Source organism: Fusarium musae, chromosome 1, assembly GCF_019915245.1.
Source record: "Fusarium musae strain F31 chromosome 1, whole genome shotgun sequence".
NCBI lineage: Eukaryota > Fungi > Ascomycota > Sordariomycetes > Hypocreales > Nectriaceae > Fusarium > Fusarium musae.
In genome coordinates, this window is record NC_058387.1 from 3291233 (window position 1) to 3312059 (window position 20827).

At 49.1% G+C, this 20827-nt stretch overlaps 4 protein-coding genes across 4 annotated transcripts; 2 read left to right on the forward strand and 2 right to left on the reverse strand.

The window, feature by feature from the left end:
- Positions 1-5885: 5885 nt before the first annotated feature.
- On the forward strand, positions 5886-11794 carry J7337_000991 (uncharacterized protein; the record flags this gene model as incomplete). Its single annotated transcript, XM_044818736.1, has 7 exons — positions 5886-6557; positions 6614-6700; positions 6780-8147; positions 8213-9333; positions 9381-10163; positions 10216-10463; positions 10515-11794. The coding sequence occupies 7 exons, from the start codon at positions 5886-5888 to the stop codon at positions 11792-11794; spliced, it is 5559 nt and encodes a 1852-aa protein (XP_044686438.1).
- Positions 11795-12066: 272 nt separating this feature from the next.
- ATG33 (Autophagy- protein 33) lies at positions 12067-12872 on the reverse strand (the record flags this gene model as incomplete). The annotated part of the gene is made up of 2 exons (XM_044818737.1): positions 12067-12588; positions 12804-12872. 2 exons carry the CDS (start codon positions 12870-12872, stop codon positions 12067-12069), a joined length of 591 nt encoding a protein of 196 aa, XP_044686439.1.
- Positions 12873-14051: 1179 nt separating this feature from the next.
- MPH1 (3'-5' DNA helicase) lies at positions 14052-17336 on the reverse strand (the record flags this gene model as incomplete). The annotated part of the gene is made up of 1 exon (XM_044818738.1): positions 14052-17336. The coding sequence occupies one exon, from the start codon at positions 17334-17336 to the stop codon at positions 14052-14054; it is 3285 nt and encodes a 1094-aa protein (XP_044686440.1).
- Positions 17337-18590: 1254 nt separating this feature from the next.
- Positions 18591-20779, forward strand: J7337_000994 (uncharacterized protein; the record flags this gene model as incomplete). Its single annotated transcript, XM_044818739.1, has 3 exons — positions 18591-19079; positions 19240-20682; positions 20735-20779. 3 exons carry the CDS (start codon positions 18591-18593, stop codon positions 20777-20779), a joined length of 1977 nt encoding a protein of 658 aa, XP_044686441.1.
- Positions 20780-20827: the final 48 nt, after the last annotated feature.

Genomic DNA, 20827 nt, shown 5'->3' on the forward strand with positions numbered 1-20827 from the left:
CCATGAGTCGAAAGTCCTTTTCGGTAAACAGAGGCCTCCTCAAGCTTTTCTGGTTGCGAATCTTCTCCTCTGTTTGCTTTGCTTCCCTCACAAAACTTTCAACCATGTCTCGGTGTATTTCATCCAGGCTTCCCATGTCAGTATCGGCCAATATCGGCGGCCCGGGAGTACGAGAGGGTGGCTTAGCCGGCCGATGTTGGGGGAGATTATCAAAAGCGTCGTCGTAGTCATCGTCATCGTCCATCACAAAACCTGCATCCTCCCACGAGTATGGTGTCTGCCCAGTGTGTCCGCGATTATTCTCGGTCGTCCGCGATTTCTTTTTCTGCCGGCCGACAGGCGAAGAAACGTACGTTGAGGGCATGTTCGAGGCTTCTTCCTCGGCCGGTGCCTTGCTGCCTTTCTTGGAGCGAGACTTGGGGGTCTTCTTGGCAGTGCCGGGCTCCGGCACCTGAATCGACAGCATCAGCCTACGTTGACCCGAGAGGAACGATCGATATGTTGGTCCGAGACGTAGATATTGAATCGCCATGCCATGGCGACCGACCTGATTATCCTCATTAAAAGCCTTTTCAGCCGATAACTTGTCGATGACTCGGATCAGCTCATGTTTCTTAAGGCCTTTCGCCATGCCATGCCACTCGTCAGAAAGTTCTGCTTCATTTGCGGGGTACTTTTTTCCCAAGAGGATGTCAGAGCATTGCACTGCTGTGATGCGGTTCTGGGCTTGGACAACTTTGATGGCAGCAACGGCATATTCAGAAAAGTCTTGTTGCTCGAAAGTCAACCCAGCCTTGCAATTGTCGCAACTTTTTCTGCATTGTGTTGCAGAGAAATCTTCTCCAAAGTAGCGTAGAATCTCAGTTCTTCGACAATCAGATTTGTTGTCACAAAAAGCCGTGACTCTATTCAGCATAGACATTTGGCGTTCTTTTTGATCATGGCTACCATCTCCATCCGCAATCAGCTTCTTCAGGACTCTTATGTCCGCCTTTCCGTAGAAAAGAATGCAGTCAGAAGGATTGCCATCTCTGCCTGCGCGGCCAGTCTCCTGATAATAGCCTTCCAGGCTCTTTGGAAGACCGTGGTGGATAACGAACCTCACATCAGGCTTGTCAATGCCCATTCCAAATGCGATTGTAGCAACCACAACTTTAACCTGTCCTCTCTGCCAGGAATTCTGAACCTCGACCTTTTCCTGAGGATCGCAACCTGCGTGATAAAACCTGGCCGTTATACCTTTAGTCGAGAGGCTTTCAGCAACCTTTTCAGCGCTCTTCCGTGAGATTGTATAGACAATTCCACTCTGGTTTGCATATCTGGAATGTATTAGAGAGGAGATTGCTTCCATAACCTTTTCGTTTGTTGTCTTCGACCGGACTTCGTAGTACAGGTTCGGGCGGTTGAAGCTTTGAGAGAAAATCTGGCAGTCGTCCATTCCAAGATTGTGCCTGATATCGACAATGACATTCTTGGTCGCGGTAGCTGTAAGGGCCATGACAGGCACTCCTGGGTACTTTTGGCGTACTTGGCCAAGTATCTTGTAGTCTGGGCGGAAATCATGGCCCCATTGACTGACGCAGTGCGCCTCGTCGATCACAAGGCGTGCAAATTTCCCTTTACGATGAAGCGTTTCCAGGCCGTTGTTGAAATTGACATTTTTGCTCACCATCTCCGGGGTAACATATAATAGCTCCAGAAAGTGTTCCGGGCTTTTCTCATTGAAAGCACTCATGACTTGCCTCTTGTATTCAGCTGAGCACTCTCCATTGAATGCAACGGCCTGTATCCCCAAAGCTTTCATATGATCAACCTGATCTTGCATCAAGCTGAGCAATGGCGACACAACAATTGTGACACCACGAGTTTTCCCAGTCTTGACAACAGCCGGCAGTTGGTAGCAAAGTGACTTGCCACCGCCCGTCGGCATTAGCACAAAGGCATCTTGGCCTCCGAGCGTAGCATTAATTGCCTCGAGCTGGTTGCAGCGGAAACCCTTCATTCTGAATCGATCTTTAAGCATCCTCTGGACTTCTGATGACCATGGGTACTTCATTAGTTGGGCAGGGATCGCTTCAGAAGCCATCAAGGGTAGTGACTTTGTTGATACCGCTCGTGACTTTGCCGATGCTGACGCATTACCCGACGTCTCTGAAAAGATCTTCCTTTGGTCTTGCGACTCGGGTGCCAGAGATTGGCGGATCTCGTAGTCCTGAGCAAAAGCGAGCATCTCCGCATCGTCGCTGAAATCACTGAATTCATCGCCCGCTCGGTGATGTGTCGCTTGTGGCGTCCGTCGGCTACTGCTACCCAGATGCGCGAAGATGTTTGGAGGCCGAGTCTGGGTGCGAGACTGAATGTCTTCCGAATCCGATGGCTCTTCATCACTGACATCGAACTCTGCATCCACAGGGATGGGACTTACTGGCCTAGACTTAAGTATCCGACCCTGTTGATAAGGCGCTCCTGGTGCTCTTGTAGGATCTCGTGGGAATAGTGCAGAAGGTTCGTCATACTCCTGTGAAAGAACGCTCAGTCCTTGCGATGCTTCAATCCTAGAGGCTGGGGGGTTCCAAGCGTTTGTTTTGGGTAACTGAGTCTGATGAACCACTTGTGTACCCGTTTCGCTGGCTGGGATGGCATCTCGCGAAGCCATCGACATATTGACATTGTTTTGAAAGACGGGCTGAGTACTTAGTACGACAACTGGTGTAGAGGCTGGACCAGGATGTAAGGTCTTAGTGGTCGCAAGAAACCCACCAACATCGAGCCTAGCATCCCGAATGCTTTTAAGGAGGCCATCCTCAACTTCTTGGATTTCATCCGTAAGATCATCTAACCGGACCTCGTCTTCATCTGTATCGAGACTCTCCTCATAGGCTTGAGCGATCTGCCGGGCCAGACTCTCCCGTTTCTCGCCGAGGACTCTGTATTCTTCGACAGGGCCAGCGAGTTCCGCGATAGCAGAACGTTGCCGTTTCAGATGCTCCTTCTCGGCCTTGACCTCTGCACGTTGCGGTTTCGACCATCTTTCGTTTATTGCCTGCGAAAACTTCTTTCCATTTTCTTGAATGAGTCTATCAAGAAACTCCGCCCAATTGGTCAAGGCATTTGAGTCGGAAGCCAATTGCTTGAGGAGAACCGGTTCTTGGCTGGAGGGAAGAAAGACCCCGCCACATGACTGGTGAAGAACATCGCCAACTATCGGTCTATTAGACTGTGAGCTGTTTGTTGTGCTTGTTGGGTCGCCAGTAATAGTTGAGCCAGACGAGATTTGGCGTTGGGAAGTCGTATGTAGGTCAAATTTGACAGCAGATATAGGAGGTTTGTGTTCCGGCGACTCAACGCTGTCGCCTCCGATCGTTGAAGTCTTCGTAATAGTGAGAGAGTCATTACGAGACGGTGGTGTTAGAAACTCGTCATCAGAGTCGGGGATAACTAGCTCATCCCCTGTAGGCATTATAAGTGGCGGTAACGATGGTGCTGGAAGTGGTGACTTGGTATTTCCAGAGCTTGCGGGTGCCTTCAAGAGGTTTGAAGAACCGTCCAGGTCCTGATTGGACTCACTTAAGGGAGTTGTCCTTTTCTCGCGGACAAAGTGGCTGCGAATCCGAGTTGAAGGAGACAGCATAACATGGTCTTCCTCACTAATCGATGGGATGTCACGAGTTTGGCGAGTTCGAGTACTAGACAGTCCATTCTTGCGTCGAGCGGACCGTGTCGGGCTTGGAGGTGGAGGTTCGGTGCCTAGAAGTTCGTAGACGTCGGGGAGATCACCGAAATCGCTAAATTCCTCTTTGGAAATCTCATTACTCTTCCTCTTCCTACCGCTCGACACGGCCGGCTCGGGTTCTGGTCGAGTTGCATAGTCTTCGCGCCATAGCTTTACGTCACTACCGAAAGACAATGAATCGGAAGAAGCAAAGGTATCGTCGGTCAAGTCCATATAATCGATACCGCCAGTCTTGAGTTCCGGGAAGTCGGGACTACTTGTGGACTGTTGGGCTGAAACCGATACTGGAACTTGTATTTTTTTTGGTGGCGACTCGTTCGATCGTTTGACAGTGATATCTGGCTGGTTTGAGACATCCTGATTGACGGTTAAAGGCGTAGGGAATTGCTGTGATTTCGAAACAAGACTGGGTTTCTTGACTTTTGAGCTGAGCACAAGGCGTCCCATGGCGTCTTCCTCGTCGTCGAATATCACCTGGTCCGTCTGCCGCGATATTGGACCCAATGCAGCCCGTCCATTGGATGTACTCGACGCGTCGCTTCTCCCTCGAGTAGCGACTTCGGGGCGGTCAGATGAAGTATTCCGTACGTTTTTTCGTGCTTGGGAGCTTGAGTGTTGAGATTGAGGCAAGCTAATCTGGGAAGAGTCGCTACAGACTGGGAAAGATGGCGTTACAGGCCTGGAGCAGGCTTGATCGTTCAACAGCCAGGACAGGTGCTCGGCAAGGTTGTTGCGAGTCATGAAGCCGACACTATGATGTCGGAGCGTCTTTCAGCTGCCTTTGTCAGAAACATCGAGTAACTCGTATGTTGTGATGTCTCGAGTTGTGGCAAAACGATTGAACTGGAAAAGCTCTGCTTGTTATCATGGCCCAGGGTTCGGAGGTGGCAGTCCCGCTCTAGCGCGTCACGCGTTTGGTACTAAAGTGGGAGGTGCGAGAGCACGTGATTCACTGTTCCGCCTTAATGTACTGTCACCATCCGTCCTCTGGAGTATGTCTACCTAGGGGAGGAAAGAAAACTCAGGACCTTAAACCTAAGTGATAAAAGTCTTTTGGTAAATTTAGCCCAAGCTTAGGGGACTCTTTACTTAGTTTATTTTGACACCCTATATCAAGGTTCGGTGTTTTCTTGCCCCCCGATGTATGGATATTAACTAGAGTGAAACGTGCTATTATAGCGTCAGGCATTGACACTTGAATGGCTCTCTGTTCATTCATTTATATTGCAAAAGGCAGTCTTCATTGTTATCAACTCAATCGCAGAGCTATATTCAAGTTACATGGACGAACAGAATAGAATGAATGATTATTTATCTAATGGAGATAGCGGAAGCCAACATATGGATGTTTCATAATCTGGTATACCGAGGTCTATACCGAGATCGTATGAATATCATATTGGAACAATTGGCCTATACTACTAAAGTAGTGTGTATTTAGTCAAGCTCTTGGCTGGTCGACTGTCACTGTCGACTCGAGTGGAATTTAGGGGTCTTCTGCCTGACTGGAAATCCCAAATAGTCCATCGCCGAGCACTTCATGGCATCTGGCGGAAAATATTTCCAATTTACGCTCTCTCACCGCGACCAGACCATTGTATGTGATAACGATCATCTCATTAAGCAGATGCTGCCTTCCAAGCCAGGCATCAGTGGGACTCTTTGATCAAGATCACGAGCTTTCGCGTATTGATCGCTCGCCATTTTAGGCAGCACATACCCCTGTACCCCAGGAAGCTGCCACTAACACGCGTTGTGGGACGCGGTCTAACCTCACTGATATTTAGCCTTAGGGTAGTGGGGTATAATTCTATTGATGGCGGTAGGGATGGCTTCAGCTGGCCAGGTCAAAGAGGAGGGGTTGACAGCTGGGCAAGTTCCGTCCATGTGTACCTACCTTAAAATATAAAACTGTTGGAAAATCCTCTCTTCTTCGGGTGTTATTTCTCTGAGTACCATTAGCTTGATATCATTTTCAACTGATTACTATAGCAAGATCACTCTAGGTCACCTACTTCGAACAAATTCAAAACTTTGCATCTCTACACTTTTCCCTCTCCTGTACACTCTCAGCTTCCCTTGTTTCTCTTTTCCCACTTCGTCCTTCAATCTCCTTTTCTTCCCCTCCCAGAAGTCCTGATCCCCAATCAAAATGGATAGCCTCCCGAAGCTCCCTGCTCCTCATTCGGAGCTGGCGAAGTACATCTTTGACCACAAAGACACAAAGATCACCGAAATCATGGCGCCATATCGCGAGTATGAAGCGAACTTGCGATCTATATATGCGCAAGATCGCCAGAACCCAATCCTCGGTGACCCCTATCTCAATGTGGTTCCCCTCTTTACGGAGAATACCAAGTTCATCACCACTCGCGCACGTAATCTGGACGCCGAGTCTGACGAGGAAAAGTCAAAGTACATAATGGCTCTTCCAGATGACAAGCGTCGTGCTCATGACTCCCCTGCGACAGTTGCGAACCTCGAAGAGTTCCAGAAGAACTTCAACATATTTTCAGAGTCATCACTGGCTGACTTGGACTGGTCAAACGTTGTGGCTGCTGGTTCTTCAGTCGTTAACTGTCTCCTGCCTGTCCCTAAAGAGTTCAACACAACTAAACGAAAACTTCGAGAGTATTACCACGAGAAGTTCTGCCCTGCTTCCGATGTTGATCTCTTTCTGCATGGGCTCAATCACGATCAGGCCATCGACAAGATCAAACAGATTGAACAGGCAATCAAAGATGCTCTTTTGAATGAGGTAACAGTTGTGAGAACAAAATACGCAATTACAATTGCTAGTCAATATCCTGTTCGGCACATTCAGGTACAGAACCTCACACTGCCTCACGTCGACCATAATGATGACTGATTGTGTTATAGATCGTTCTCCGCGTCTACAAATCTGTCAGTGAAATCCTCACTGGATTTGACATTGACGCTGCAGGTGGAGCATACGATGGAGCTCAGGTAAGGCAGCCTTCATCATAAGAACATATTGTCTTATCAAGGGGATCCGGAGTCTTTGGCTTTGTCTAACAGGGCTCAGGTATATGTGACTCCCCGTGCTCTCGGGAGCTTCATCACGCAAATCAACCACATTGATCTTACTCGTCGAAGTCCTTCTTACGAGAATCGACTGTCAAAGTATTCACACAGAAACTTTGAGGTCTACTGGCCCGAACTAGATCGAACCCAGATCGATCCAACCATCTTCGAAAGAAGCTTCAGAAGAACTCTAGGCTTGGCTCGTCTTCTTGTTCTTGAACGGCTTCCAACCACCACAGCTCGAGATACTTATCTCGACAAGAGGCGTGAGGAGCGAGGCCGGCCCAGGGTTTATAGATCCCACCAGGTCCTCCACGGCAACATCAAGGACTACCATGAGGATGAAATTGCTGATTGGCTGTCTGAAGAGGACGTCAGTAACTACCATACCTTCACTGTGCCTTATGGGCAGCACTTCAATGCCAAGCGGATCGAGAAACTCTGTTATACGCGAGATCTTCTTCTCAATGCAGAATGGAACCAGCCTGATGATCGAGAGGTTTACCTCCATCGCCACCCTGCATTTTTTGGGCGTGTACAAGACGTGATCGAAGACTGCTGTGGCTGCTGCCCAGAGGCTGTTACGGACCAGGAAAAGGAAGTCGCAGAGAAGGAGGCTCAGATTTATATCAAAGGCAAAGTCTCCTTCTTGATCGATGATCCTGGCCGACAGCAAATTGGTTCTTTTAACCCTCTGACTGAGCAAGACTGGACTGATATGGCGTATGTGGGCAACGTTACCAGGCTTTGCCAGTCAATTGTCGATGGTGACATTGACGACGTATCAAACTGGCTAAGCCAGGAAGATGCCGATCCAAATAAGAGAGACTATACCGGCAGAACCCCTCTCCATCTCGCCGTAATGACATCGACGCCAGAGGTCATCAAGTGCCTTGTTGAGCGCGGTGCACGGCTGACTGCACGGCTGGCGGACGGCAGGAATGCACTGCACCTCGCTGCTTCACGAGGTGATGTGGAGATTATCAAAATTTTGATGGAGAAGTCAATCGAAAACGAAGAGGCTGAAGAGGAACGACAGGACAAGAAGCGCCGAGCAGCAAAGAAGGCCAGTTCTGATGGCAATGACGGGGTTCGTGACAAGGACGTTGCATCAGATCCCGATGGAGAATCCGATGGCGAGATGGTTGATGACGAGACAACAGATGCTGATGCCGCATCTATGACTACTGGGTCTTTCGTCAAAATCAAGCAAGTTGAAGCAGAGAATGCTGAGGATCTTGTTCCCGAAGAGTCACAAGACGAGCCGGATTTCTTCAATGTCGACGCCTTGGCCTGGGATCTCCAGTGTTCTCCTCTTCATCTTGCCATCGCAGAAGGAAACGAGGACGCTGTCAGGGTTCTTTGTGATGTAGGTGAAATCAATCTGACCCCTAATCCAGATTCAAAGAGTTTCTACTGACAAATACCTCGCAGTACGGGACCGATTCGATTCTGCCCGTCAAGTCTCTCGCGGAACATGGTGACAGTCGTGTGATTCTGACACTGGTTCTGGCCTTGACACTACCTAATGATAAGGCTAAATCGATGGCAAATCTCCTTATGCGACTCGGCGCCACATCTGCCCAAGCTGATTCGAAAGGATGCACTGCTTTCCATAGATTTGTTGAATCTGGAGAGGTGGAACTCATCGATACGCTCCTGGATAACGACAAGACGGGCATAAAGGCAGCTATCAATCACATGGTTTGCGATGGAAGTTATTGGAACGCAGAGACTATTGCCCCGATTAACACTGCCGTTCAGAGTGGAGATGTTGCTTTGGTGTTGAAGCTACTCTCTGCTGGTGCTGCAGCTCACATCGATTTCGATAATTGGTTGAAGTCCGCCAAGGTCTCCGACATGTCTGGACGCCTGGGCACTCTGGAGGCCAACCAGAAGATGTATAAGGAGACTGTGGAACAGCCATTGATCACCGCCATCCGATCTGGTCGTACAGATGTCGCAATCAAACTTCTCGAAAACGGCGCGGACCCAAATTCACTGAATACAGAGACACATCGGCTAATTTTCAATGAGTATCAGAGAAATTGGAATAAGGGTCAATCAGCTTTAGACCTGGTCCAAAAGTCGCTGAAGCGTCTTCGTGAATTCCATGTTGAAAAGACCGGACCTGTGAAACCAAGGGAGACCCCAGGGATGGATGACTTCCTGGGCCACTTCACTTCTGGAAGTTACTCTCATTGGGTTGTTTCAGAGCAAGTTGAGAGTCAAAAGAGGTCATTCGCGTCTCGTCTCAAGCGATATGAGGAGGATATCAAGAAGAATCCAGAGCCTAAAGGAGTTTCGGAAAAACTGGAAGCAATCAAGGAGCTGTCAGCAGGTTTTCAAGCCCTTGAAGAAGAGCTCATAAACCGAGGTGCGAAAACCTTCGATGAGTTACATCCTGACATCAAGACGAATCTGAGGAACAACCCCTCAAGCACAAGTAGCCGAACCAAGGACGAGGACAAGGCCATCAAGCCTTTCGAGTTTCACTTCTCATTCAACAATGATCGTGATATGACGGAAAAGAGAAGAGATGGTTACATTGAGCTGTAAGTAGATCCAGATCGCTTTTCATTGTCTTATCTAATTGGAACAGAATGGAGGCTGCGTGGGCGGGAGACGTTGAGAAGGTAAAGGAGCTCTCCCTTCAAGCCTGGGGTGCCGAAAAGGATCAACCGCCGCTAAAGATCGCTGTCTCGGATAACATGGGCAATACTCCTTTTTCAGTAGCCTTCCTTCGAGGACACAGTGACTTAGCAAGGGCTTTGCTTGAAATTGTCAAGGCACAATGGTCTCCACCCAAAAAGGATAAGGTCCGCTTCAGAATGGAGGCTGGTAACGAAGACGAGGAGTATGAATCTGATTCCGATAGCTCTGATAGCTCCGGCGAGAACGAGCCGCGAATAGTCTCTGAGAAGGTGCAGGAAAAGTTCACCATAGACGATATTGGGCATGTTTCTATGGAGGTGGAGTCTCATACCAAGCCCCTCCAGATCTTATGTGAGTCGGTTCCAAGCTGGTTGGTTGAGAAGGGGAAGGTTGTGTACCGACATCAGAAGAGGAGCTTATTCGTCCATACGTTCGACACAAACGATACGACTGGCCTCAAGCTCCTTTTGGACTTGGCACAACACTATTCAGGTCAGAAGTTCGAAGGTGATGACGCCGATCAAGAGGACGAAGGCTCGACCTGCGGCTTTACCTTCCCCCAGTCGGATTTCAAGTGGGCAGTTGAGCACGGGAAGACTCAACTGCTCGCCCTAGTGATAAAACGGACTGGAGCAGGCATACCACTCGATCATCTTGTCAAGAAGAGCGGTGTCGAGCTGAAGCGAAAGCCGCGGTATTACCAGGGACTGACCGTCTACGGCAAGAAAAGGTACGAAGTAACGTCCATCTTCTTATTTACTCACCACTAACTCGTTTCACAGAAAGGATTGGGCAAATGCTGGACGTGGTATGGTTATCAAGAGCAGCGGACTGAGAACGCCGCCTCTTCTCCATGCTGCTCTGGGTGGTAGTGTAGAGAGCGTCGAGCTCTTCCTTGGAGATGCCCCGCATAGGTTGTATGGCGAGTTTGCCAAGTCCAAGGCCTCCAAGGAGGACTCAAGATTCAAGCATTTGAAGGAGAGTCCTGGCGGATTCGACCGCGCAATTTCCAAGTGGCTTGGAGCCGATAGTAAGCAGTTCAACCAAAAGTTTTTACAAACAATACTGACTCTGTGAACAGATGATCTCGTGATCCATTGTGCGGTTTTGGCGCACCCTGGAGACAATGCTAACGACCTGTTAGAGTACCTTGTTGAAGCTTGCCCAGATTTCATTGAGAAGAAGAACTCTGAGGGTGACACACCGCTGATGGTAGCTTGCCGCCTTGGAAGAATCGACGCTGTCAAAATCTTGCTGGCAGCCAATGCGGATCAGTCGACTCGGAACCAAAGGGGCGAAAACATCCTCCATGCAGCAATCGAACGCAACCCCAAGGCACATCAGCTTCGTGAGCTTCTGGACCTCTTGGACTCGGGCCTTCGCAGTCATCTTTTCCTCCAGAGAAAGAACCTCAATGAGAACGGCACCACCCCCGTACACGCTTGGATTTCCCAAATTTCAGGAATGACACTTGGTACCGATAATCGCAACAGTTACCGCAGATACAACGTCTCAGGGTATGCTAAGCCATACGTTGGCCAAGAGAAGGAATCGGTCCTGATGCTCAAGCTCCTTCTCGAATATTCTAAAGGCGAAGAACTCGAGATGCTCAACGGAGCAGGGGACACGTGCCTTCACACGGCGATTATGGCTGGCATGATTGCCGCTGTTCACGTCTTGGTAGAATTCAAGCCCAGCCTTGTCTACCGGGAGAACGCCGTCGGCCGGACTCCTGCTGAGCTCGCGCATGACAAGCTCACTAGCCAGAAGTTTACCATGCCTGACAAGCCCAGCATTGAAGACCGAAATCGCGTCCAAGATATCTTGCGAAAGAACTCGGAGGAGTTTATCCAGGAGGCTGCCTTGGACGCTCATTCACAAGAGCAGAGGAGATCGCTCGAAAGTCTGGGGCTCAGCGATACCTACAAGCCACAGGAAGTTCCTCTGATTTTGGCATCCATGGGTGTTGAGAAGAATCGATCAAGCAAAAGGCTTGAATCCCGAAGCATCGATCTCGTTTTGTGGGACCTCTGCCGCACCACAATGAAGCAGCATCCCGGGAAACGCCGCTTGGTGAGCTTGAACGAAGCTAATGATGTTGCCAAGAGGTTGGGTGAGAAGTACTCAGCGTCAAGGTATTTCAGCGTTCAAGCTCGGGTTGACGACGATGAAGTCGATCCCGATGAAAAGGAGTCCAGCACGACGATTGATTTTGCGGTCCAGGAGATGAAGACTCGTCTGTCTCAAGCCTGGGAGACGAAGCGACGCCACGGCTTAAAAAACAACAGTTCGTCAGGCTCTGATTACGGTCATTCTTCTGGTTCCGATGAAAGTTCCGATATTTGTGAATTTCCATATTGAGTAGGGTGTCCATATTGTGGCCATCAAAGCAAAGCATCTGCATCGAGTCTCCGATTGTTACTCACTAAGCTTGCATTCGGGCACTTTGGGGTTCATTTACTTGTCATACGGCCATCATGTTTCTTTTTCTTGTTTCACATTCCTAGACGAAAATAAAAGGGCCGTAACTGATAGTCATGAAATATCATTCGTAAAAGAAAATGAGAACGCCATTATGTTTAACTTATCTCTCTCAACTTGTAAAAGAGATCGCAAAAGTGTGTCAAACTCTCTTATGAGACATAGACAACTGCCTGAGGTGCACCATCACCCCAGATTCCAATAACTGCCATGGTGAAACCCAGAGCAGAGAAGGCGGTTCGTGCAATATAGCTGTGGACGAGGCCCTCCACCTCCACTCTGACACCCTCGCCATTGATATCATCAATATCTTCCTCACTGGCAGGCTCACTGTGAGCGTCGCCTAGAACCTCGTAGCTAGCCTCCATTTTAGCTCTTTGGGATTGCCGAGGCGCCGATGATGCGACATGTCGAGTAGCAGGCGCGGGGACAAGAAGGGGAGCGACGAATGAGAGGGTGGCGAGGAGTCCTGTATAGAGAAGGTAAGGGTGGCGAGACGAGCGGGGAGCGAGAGCAAAGCTGATGAGGAAGGGGGCGGAGGCGAGAGAAGTGAGGGCGAGGATGGGTGTCTTGAGAGCAGCGTTCAGAGAGGTGAGGCCGTGGGAAGCGGCGTTGGAAGAGGGAAGTCGGAGCAGGACGGGAAGGGCGAGAGAGGTGATAGAATAAGAGACGCCCTAGAAGACAAAGATTAGCAAAGAGTGGTAAGAACCCGATGGTATGCGAAGCAGCCTACGACTAGGCACAATAACATAACATAACATGATTACAGCAGGCCATAGACAAAGGTATATGCTATGCTCAGTTGTTTGCGGGCGTAGATGGGATAGAATCCTGTGACATCACTTGATGCACAAACCAAACTGCTAGTGTCAATAGGTTCTGAACGTACCGTCAGTAAGCCCAGCGAGACGGTGCCTACAAACTTGAGGAGCGAAACGCTCGTTCCTGTCGCAGTCATGGCTAATAGCTTGCTTCTTTGGTCAATGAGTATGGCTATTCTCCCGATGATGTTAATGGATAAGCAAGATATCCTTAGGTGGGGGAATAAAGTAGATTAGTAGCAAGTGATGATGTGATTAATGGGTTGGGATAGTTACTACCTTTAGGTAAGGTACCTTACGGATAGTCTAACTACCACGAAACCTAGGATTATCCTTTCCCCGGAGTGGCCAGCTGCAAGCTGTTTGTGTGAGTGGGGTCAGGAGGGGTGATAAGGCTAGGCCTTTCTACAAACTGCCTACCTTACCTTACATACTCCAGATACCGTGAGCCTCATAATGACTAGTATAAGTAACAGGTTAGTAATTCGATATCTCTTATTTAGGCCAGATCTCCACAAGCCTCTTCGGAGGTTCTTTTCCCCAAGTCTTGGGGCGCTACAGGTTGTAGCTTAGGTAGGTAGTTACGGAGTGGAAAGCACGCGTTTGAAGTTGGCGCCTCCGCGTCTAAAGTGGACCACGTCGCTTAGAGAATTTGTTTCTCCACTGTCGACGCAGAAAACTCCAGTTCGTGATTCTGCAATTTCTTCCTTTTCTTCTTTCAACTCTTAACAAAACGCCTGACAGCCACATTTGCACCTGTAAGTTACACCACATTTGTTTCCTGTATAATCTCGCATGATGAGCTCCTTTTTTCAACCCCTCCATTACTCATAGGAAGAGCCGTCTTAGACTGCTCTCGGCATATGTATTTGCCAGCTAAGCTCCCAACAAGATGCTCTGCTCTTCGTCTCTGCTGTGCGCCGCTCTCGAGCGTGTTTGCACGCGGGGACAATCATGAGCGAGCGGACCGTCGGTGAGCCTGGCAGATGCGTCGGGGGCGGTGGTGCTTATAAGCCGGGTTTCTGAAGTTTCGAGATGTCGTCACATTGTTATGTTCGATAGTCATATATATGGGACACACGGCTGACCAATATACAGGATCTGCACTAGTGAGTGATTCTTAGGGTGTTGACACGGTCAGGATAAAGATATTGAACAATGGCACTCTTGCTGCGATTCGCCCATCCATCAATTACTCTTTCAGATAGTCCATATAGCTTATGTATCATTTGTCATTACATCATGATGCGCCTCTTCTAGTGACTTCTCTCGTTGCCGATTCCAGCCGAAAACCCTCCTGCAGGCCATCGTACGAATCAATCACTGTCGCTATCATCCACAACAGCTCGCCGTCCACGTGCTGTGCGTCTTACAGTAACATCATCGTCGGAAAACTCCTGGCCTCGTTGCTTCCCGGTCATCTTCAGAACTTCTCCCAGGTCTGGAATATCATCACTCTCCTGCGTGCCTGGGAATTGTGTCGGCACATAGAATGGCTTTGTTGATTTATCATGGGCACACTCTAGAGTGGATGTTGATGAAGCGGGTGGAGAACTTGTCCGTAGAGAAAAGGGCTCCCTCCCACTCGACACCGGATGATTATCAGAAACGATGAAGTCCAGAAGGTCTTCGCCATTATCGGATCCATCAGTCTCAATCATATCGCTGTCCCGTTCACAATCATCGCCGACTTCGTCGCTGTTAAGCCCACCTTTCTTCTGCTGAGGCCTTCGCTTCACTTTCGATCCAGGCTTACTGCTTTGTTCTGTTCGTCCACGGCCTCTAGGTATGACCTCATCCTCTTCATCGTCCTCTTCATCGTCCTCTTCATCGTCCTCTTCAGAAAGGAACTCTTCCACCATGGAGCTAACAGCAAATGTTTGCGGTGCTAAATCGGATGACATTCTCCTTCTTTTCGCACGAGGTTGTGCCCTTGAAGGTGGCTTTCTATTTTGTTTCTTCTTGGCTGACGCTTTGGCTCCCATTCCTTTCGCTTTCGTTGTTGGTGCTTCGTTTGTTGGTTTGGTTTCAGATCCGGATCCAGCAAATGCGTGTACTGGTATCTCCAAGTAGTTGCTCCTGTCTTGGTCTCGACAAGGCAAAACCAGGCTTTCTGGATCATGTGCCATCTTATGCCACATTTTGACAAACCGTTTGGTGCGTGTCCCATGCTTTAGCTTAAATACTGGTCTGAGCTGCCTCTGCAGTTCTGGGTACGCTGTCATATCAGGCATATCTGTCTCCTCAATTATGCTATGATTGAACGGTAAGTTGCGGTATGCCCGGTTGAGCTCGTTAAGCTCTTCGTCATCGAGCAATACCTTGCTGAGTTCTGGCACGGTGGCGAGATCACCCAGCTCCGGGTTGTGTTTGTTGCTTTGTTGCTGTGCTTTCCCACCAATTTTTAACAAGCTCGCCACACTCTGGAATCCTGTTTCAACTCCATCAGGCATATGGAACTTTTTCGGTGGCTTCTTCTTTCCTGCCGGTGCTCGACGCTTTTTCGGCTCCGGCAATGACTGGTCCTGTGTGTTTTCGATAGGAATGTCAACGTGTCGTTTGTCCACCTCGGGTACAATTCCTCTTGGAACGATTCGTGTCGAGAGGTCAAATCGAAAATTGAACCGACTTCCCTCGCAAATCAATGTTTGCATCTTTTCGTAGTTGTCTTTGGATTTGGCAAATTGATCCTCTTCCTTGCCACGCATGAGTAGCAGCACGATGTTACCCGCTCGTTTTCGGCCAGTTCTTCCCATTCGTTGCAGCATTCGAATTGGGGATGCCGAAGAATCATAGCATACGATTAGATCGACCTGTCCGATGTCCAATCCTTCTTCTCCGATTGAGGTAGCAACGAGCACGTTGAAGTCACCCCTCTTGAACCTATTGATTGCCTCAATTTGCTGTGCTTGCTTCATGCCTTCTCCTCTCTTGCCATCAGCCTGTCCAACGAAGACACTGGCCTTGATAAGAGGTTGATGTTTATTCAGCATGCGCACAATATCTTCAGCAGAATCTCGGTATTCACTGAACACGATTACACGAGTCGCCGAGTTGTCACTCTGGTCCATGAAGTGATTCAACACAGTATCGGCCAAGGCTGTGAGTTTGGGATGTCCCACGAAACCTTCCGTACGAAGCCATTTGGAAATCCTATCCATCATCTCCTGAAAATTAGAATCCTGAATCAGTTGGCGCTTGTACTTGGAGCCCTTTTCTCCTTTGCCTTCCTGTTCGCTACGCAAGTCGACAAGATTGTCATAGAAAGGCTTAATACCGTGGAAGTTTAGCAATTTTATCGAGTGTGCGATGCTGGTAAGAACGCTGAAGACAGCTCGCATCATGTGCTGTACGCCCTGGTTCGCATGCCTCCCTCGAGAAGCGAACCATTCTCTTTGGGATTGCATCAATCCGTATGCTGTGATAGCCATCGGGCTTCGCCCAAACCAGATATTTTGCGAGCTCAGTTTATCTGTCATCGGTTTCAGGGCCTTGGTGAAAAGTTCGCTGACTAGGACCATTTCGTCGGACGGATCAAGGACAACCTGTTCGATATTCCTCTGATGAACATACTGACGAATGTCTATTGAGTCCTCTGTGCGTATTTCGCAGTGGGATATGCCTAGGTTGTCAATGACTTCTTGTACTGTCTCGATTTTTGAGCCAGGGGTGGCAGTCAATGCTAGTACTCGGAAGCTCTTGGAGAATCGTCGAATGAGTTTGGTGACCTTCGCATACGCATACTCTCCAACCGCACGATGAGCCTCATCAATGACCAACAGAGCTATGGATTTCGGATCGGCATATCCGTGTGATATATCATTTAGTAGCGTCTGGGGAGTCATGAAAAAGACTCGACGTGACTCCCACTCATCAACACGGAGAGCTGGAGGGATATCGCCTGTCAACAGTGTTGTTTCAGACCGTGGGATACCCGCAATATTGTAGCAAGCATCGACTTGTTGTGCCACAAGGGGCTTTGTTGGAGCAACGAATACTAACTTGGCTTTCTTGGTCCATCGATAGAAGTTGAGCATGACGGTTGCAGCAATAAAAGTTTTCCCAAGACCAGTTGGCAATGCTACTAGGGTGTTGTTAAACAAACTGTTCTTGACGATACTGAATTGGTAGTTTCGAATAGCGCCCAAGTTGGTGGGATAAACCCATGTCTGCATAGCCTCAGTGTCGACTTCATGGTGAGTTGGTTCTTCTCGAGGAAGATCGACGCGGAACACTCTTGTCGCCGCTGCTGGCTGCGAAGGTTGCGGGCCATCGCTTGATAGTGAGCCGCCAAAAAGAGTCGTCTGACGCCAATTTCCGGAACTTGTTCGATTGAACCCTGTTCGAGGGGCCTGACCAGCCGAGGCTGCTACAGACACATTCGATCTCGACTGTGGCTCTGGGGATGAGAACGCATCTGAGGGGAGATCCTCCAATTCCAAAGCTGCCACAGCTGCAGAGTTTGGCTTGTTTGAGGGTTGCAATGCGACTGCATGTAGAGCTTTTGTGTTGCCTTGTCCGTTCATAGAAGACGAGACTTGATCAAGAGCGGTAATGAAATCCTCATCAGCGATGTCATCGTCGAACTCGTCACTGTCCATCGTAGCGAATAACTGTAGTGACGCGCGGCTTCTCGGGTATGCAGTGATTTGAATCAATAATTAAAACATTCTGGACGATGAGGCTATTTTTTCCTCTGTGATAGTTTTTCCGTGGCAAAACCAGGCACATGCAGATGATTGATTTAGCTAACGAAGGCAAGGGCGCGTTGCCCATGCCTGGGTCGCGCTGAATTAAAACGCGATATCACGTGATTCAATGTCCATCGAAGTTTCCAGCTTTGGCGATGTTTAACTCAAGTCCAATATTCAACTGTAAAGTTAGCAGGTAGGTGCCTACCGTAGTAGGATGGCTAGGACTATATAAGGTACCTATAGTACCTTAGGTATTAGCTGGAAAATACTTCATCGGGCCATCAATGCGCAGTGTTTATAAAACCCTGAGGTGTACGCAAAAATTTTCTCGTACTTCCTTCAGAAGCTCTTGCTTTTTGCTATTTACATGTGAAGCAAAGCAGATACCAACTTGGTCTCTTTATAAAGGCAGTCAATGGATCCTTGTTTTCCATTCAGGTTCCGAATTTACGCCGTTTGGCTTTCTGGCAAGTCAACCACTAAAGGTACCTAATTAGGCCAAATCAGGTAGTGAGGCTGCCTGGTCGAGTGCCTTCATGCTCGCCAAGGTTACCTAGTGGGGCCTTTGTAAAACGTCACAGCTTGCTTCGCGAAAAGAACTTCTTTGTCTTCTACAACTTTTTCCCTTTTTCCTCACGTATTGCCTCGTCTCCGCATCACAAACATCACGGAGCTTGTGCAAATCTTTGTCACAAGGCTTCGGCTCTCACTCTCACCTCGACAGAGATATCGCCAGCGAATCGTCGCGTCTTGTTCGTTTCAACTCAATACGCTACACAGTCGCACGAATCTCGACCGACCTCCTCGCTCTTATCGCTGCGTTGGTGTAGACCATCTTCAGGTTGCGATCACCATCTGAAGGCATAGCGCTTGACGGCTCAAGGCTTGGATTATCATTCGCTGCATCTCTGACCAGCTCTGGCCCCTTCCTCAACCACGAACTCGATCACGTTCAGCATTGGAGGTTGTGAAATCACCAAACAGCTCTCACGAATTCACAACTGCAACAATCTGCGCTTCTGATACCACGGTCTGACAAAAAATTAAAATTAAAACCACATACGAAAAAGGGGAGGAGCAAAAACCACAAAAACTACGAGCAAGATTACCCTCCAAAAAAAAACTATCTACTATCACTATCTCGAATCACCACCTACCACTATGGCGCCTCGAGGTCGTCAGAATACCAGCGCGCGCGAGACTCGCAATGCGCGCAAGCCAGCTACCACCTCCAGAGGTGGAATTCAGAAGCGCAAGGCTGGTCGTGTTGATGGCGATGGCGATTTGGATATGGACAGTGCCGGTCGACGTGCTAAGAAGGCTACCACTGCCGATGTCAAACCTACTCGGTCCAGTACTCGAACTTCAACACGTGGCGGCCCGTCCAAAAATGCTCAAAATGTGCTGAAGCATTTGAGCAACGGCACCGCTGCATCCCTTGCCTCTCGTATTTCAAGTGCTTCCTCTGGCAAGGGTCCCAAGACTCGATCCCAAGACATGACAGGCCTGACGGTTCTACGAGTTGGTGGTTTGAAAGAAAGCAAAGCAGCCAGTAATGCTGGAGGAGGTGTCAACGACCTCCTTGGCTTTATGGAGAGAAAAGCTGGTTCATTCAGAACTGGATCGAAGCGAAAAGTCGCCATAAAAAAGGTATGTATCGTCATTGACAGGGCTTCAGGTGCGGAACATGCGACTCGGCTATGCGAGATTCGGAGAACTATTTATTGATCTACCATGCATCCTGCTATATAACTATACACTCCCGCACCTCAGCTGACGCTATTCAACAACGCCTGCTAACTCACTGTAGCACCATACAGTCGGTGATTACGTCTACATAGGAGCGAGTGGGGAGGATGCTTCCGAATTAATCAAGCTCAACACATTCACCTTTGCTGGTGCGCCTTTGGAGGTCATCGAAGTGGACGAAGTCCCGGACAGGGGCACGGCAATCGAATCCAAGTCTACTTTAGAGCTCCGTACCAAACTTCAGGAAATTCTAAGTTCTCGGTACCTTGGGGCCAACAAGCTCCTCAATCTGGATGCCCTTGCTTCAGATGCAAACCTTGTCACTTTGGGTATGTTTGAGAGTCGAGAGCGTGCTCTGAAGACTTTCAGGGGACTCATGGCTGTCTGCGAGAGTCTTTTCAAGACGGATAAGGAGAAACAAGATGCGATCGAGAGCATCAGTCTGGCAAACAATAATATCGATGATGTTGGCCAGGTGGAAGTCGTTGCTACAACTTTTCCTCGTTTGAAAAATCTCGACATGAGTGGCAACCAGGTGGCTTCAATGCAAGCACTACAACCATGGAAGGGCAAGTTCAAGTACCTCGAAACTCTATTCATGACAGGGAATCCCATCGAAACCACAGATCCGAGCTACCCATCAACCCTTCTGGAATGGTTTCCCAGGCTGCAGAACATCAACGGAACCCAACTACGCACCCCGGAGCAGATTGCTGAGCAGGAGGCAGCCCTCCGACCTAAGCCAATTCCCCAGAACGGTCCGGACTTCAGGGATGTTGGTGGTATTGGCGAAAACTTCCTCTTGGAATTTTTTGCGGCATATGACAGCGACCGACCTGGCCTCGCGTCAAGGCTATACGACGAAGACAGTCGATTTTCTATATCGGTTGACACACGAGCAGCTCCGGATCCCAACGCTGCGGCACCCATGTCTTGGGCTTCGTATATCAAGCTATCGCGGAATTTGACTAAAATCACCATGCCGAACCCTCGCATCCAACGACTCTTCCGTGGCACTGCCAGCATTCAGGATGCTTGGAAGACCCTTCCCCTCACTCGACACCCTGATATCAAAGTGGAGATCAACAAGTACATCATGGATTGCCACCCTTTGCAGGGACTTGTCGATCCCAGCGGCCAGAGCTCCGGAGGCGTCGATGGCTTGATAGTGGCAGTGCACGGTGAGTTCGAGGAGCAAGACCCAAACACCAATGCTACAGGAAAACGAAGCTTCTCCCGTACGTTCGTCCTTGGACCCGGGAAGCCAGGGCAGGGGGTTATCCGAGTCGTTAGCGACATGCTGTCGCTTCGAACGTATAGTCTACTCCCCAACGTGTTCGCAGCGCCTGCCTCAATTCCTACTACGGCACCAGCCGATCAACACCAAGCAATGATCACCGAGTTATGCAAGCAAACAGGCATGACACCCCAGTACTCCGAGATGTGTCTTACTCAAGTGAATTGGGAATTCGACCAGGCTTTGGTGATATTCAACGAGAAGAAGGTATGGGCCTCATTTATTATGAAATCGGGTACGGAAGACTAACAAATTCCAGGCACAACTTCCAGCTGAGGCCTTTGCTACGATGGTTGGCTCATAGGATGGCCGGCCAAGCATCGAGGCTGTGGACCAAACTACGGCAAGACGA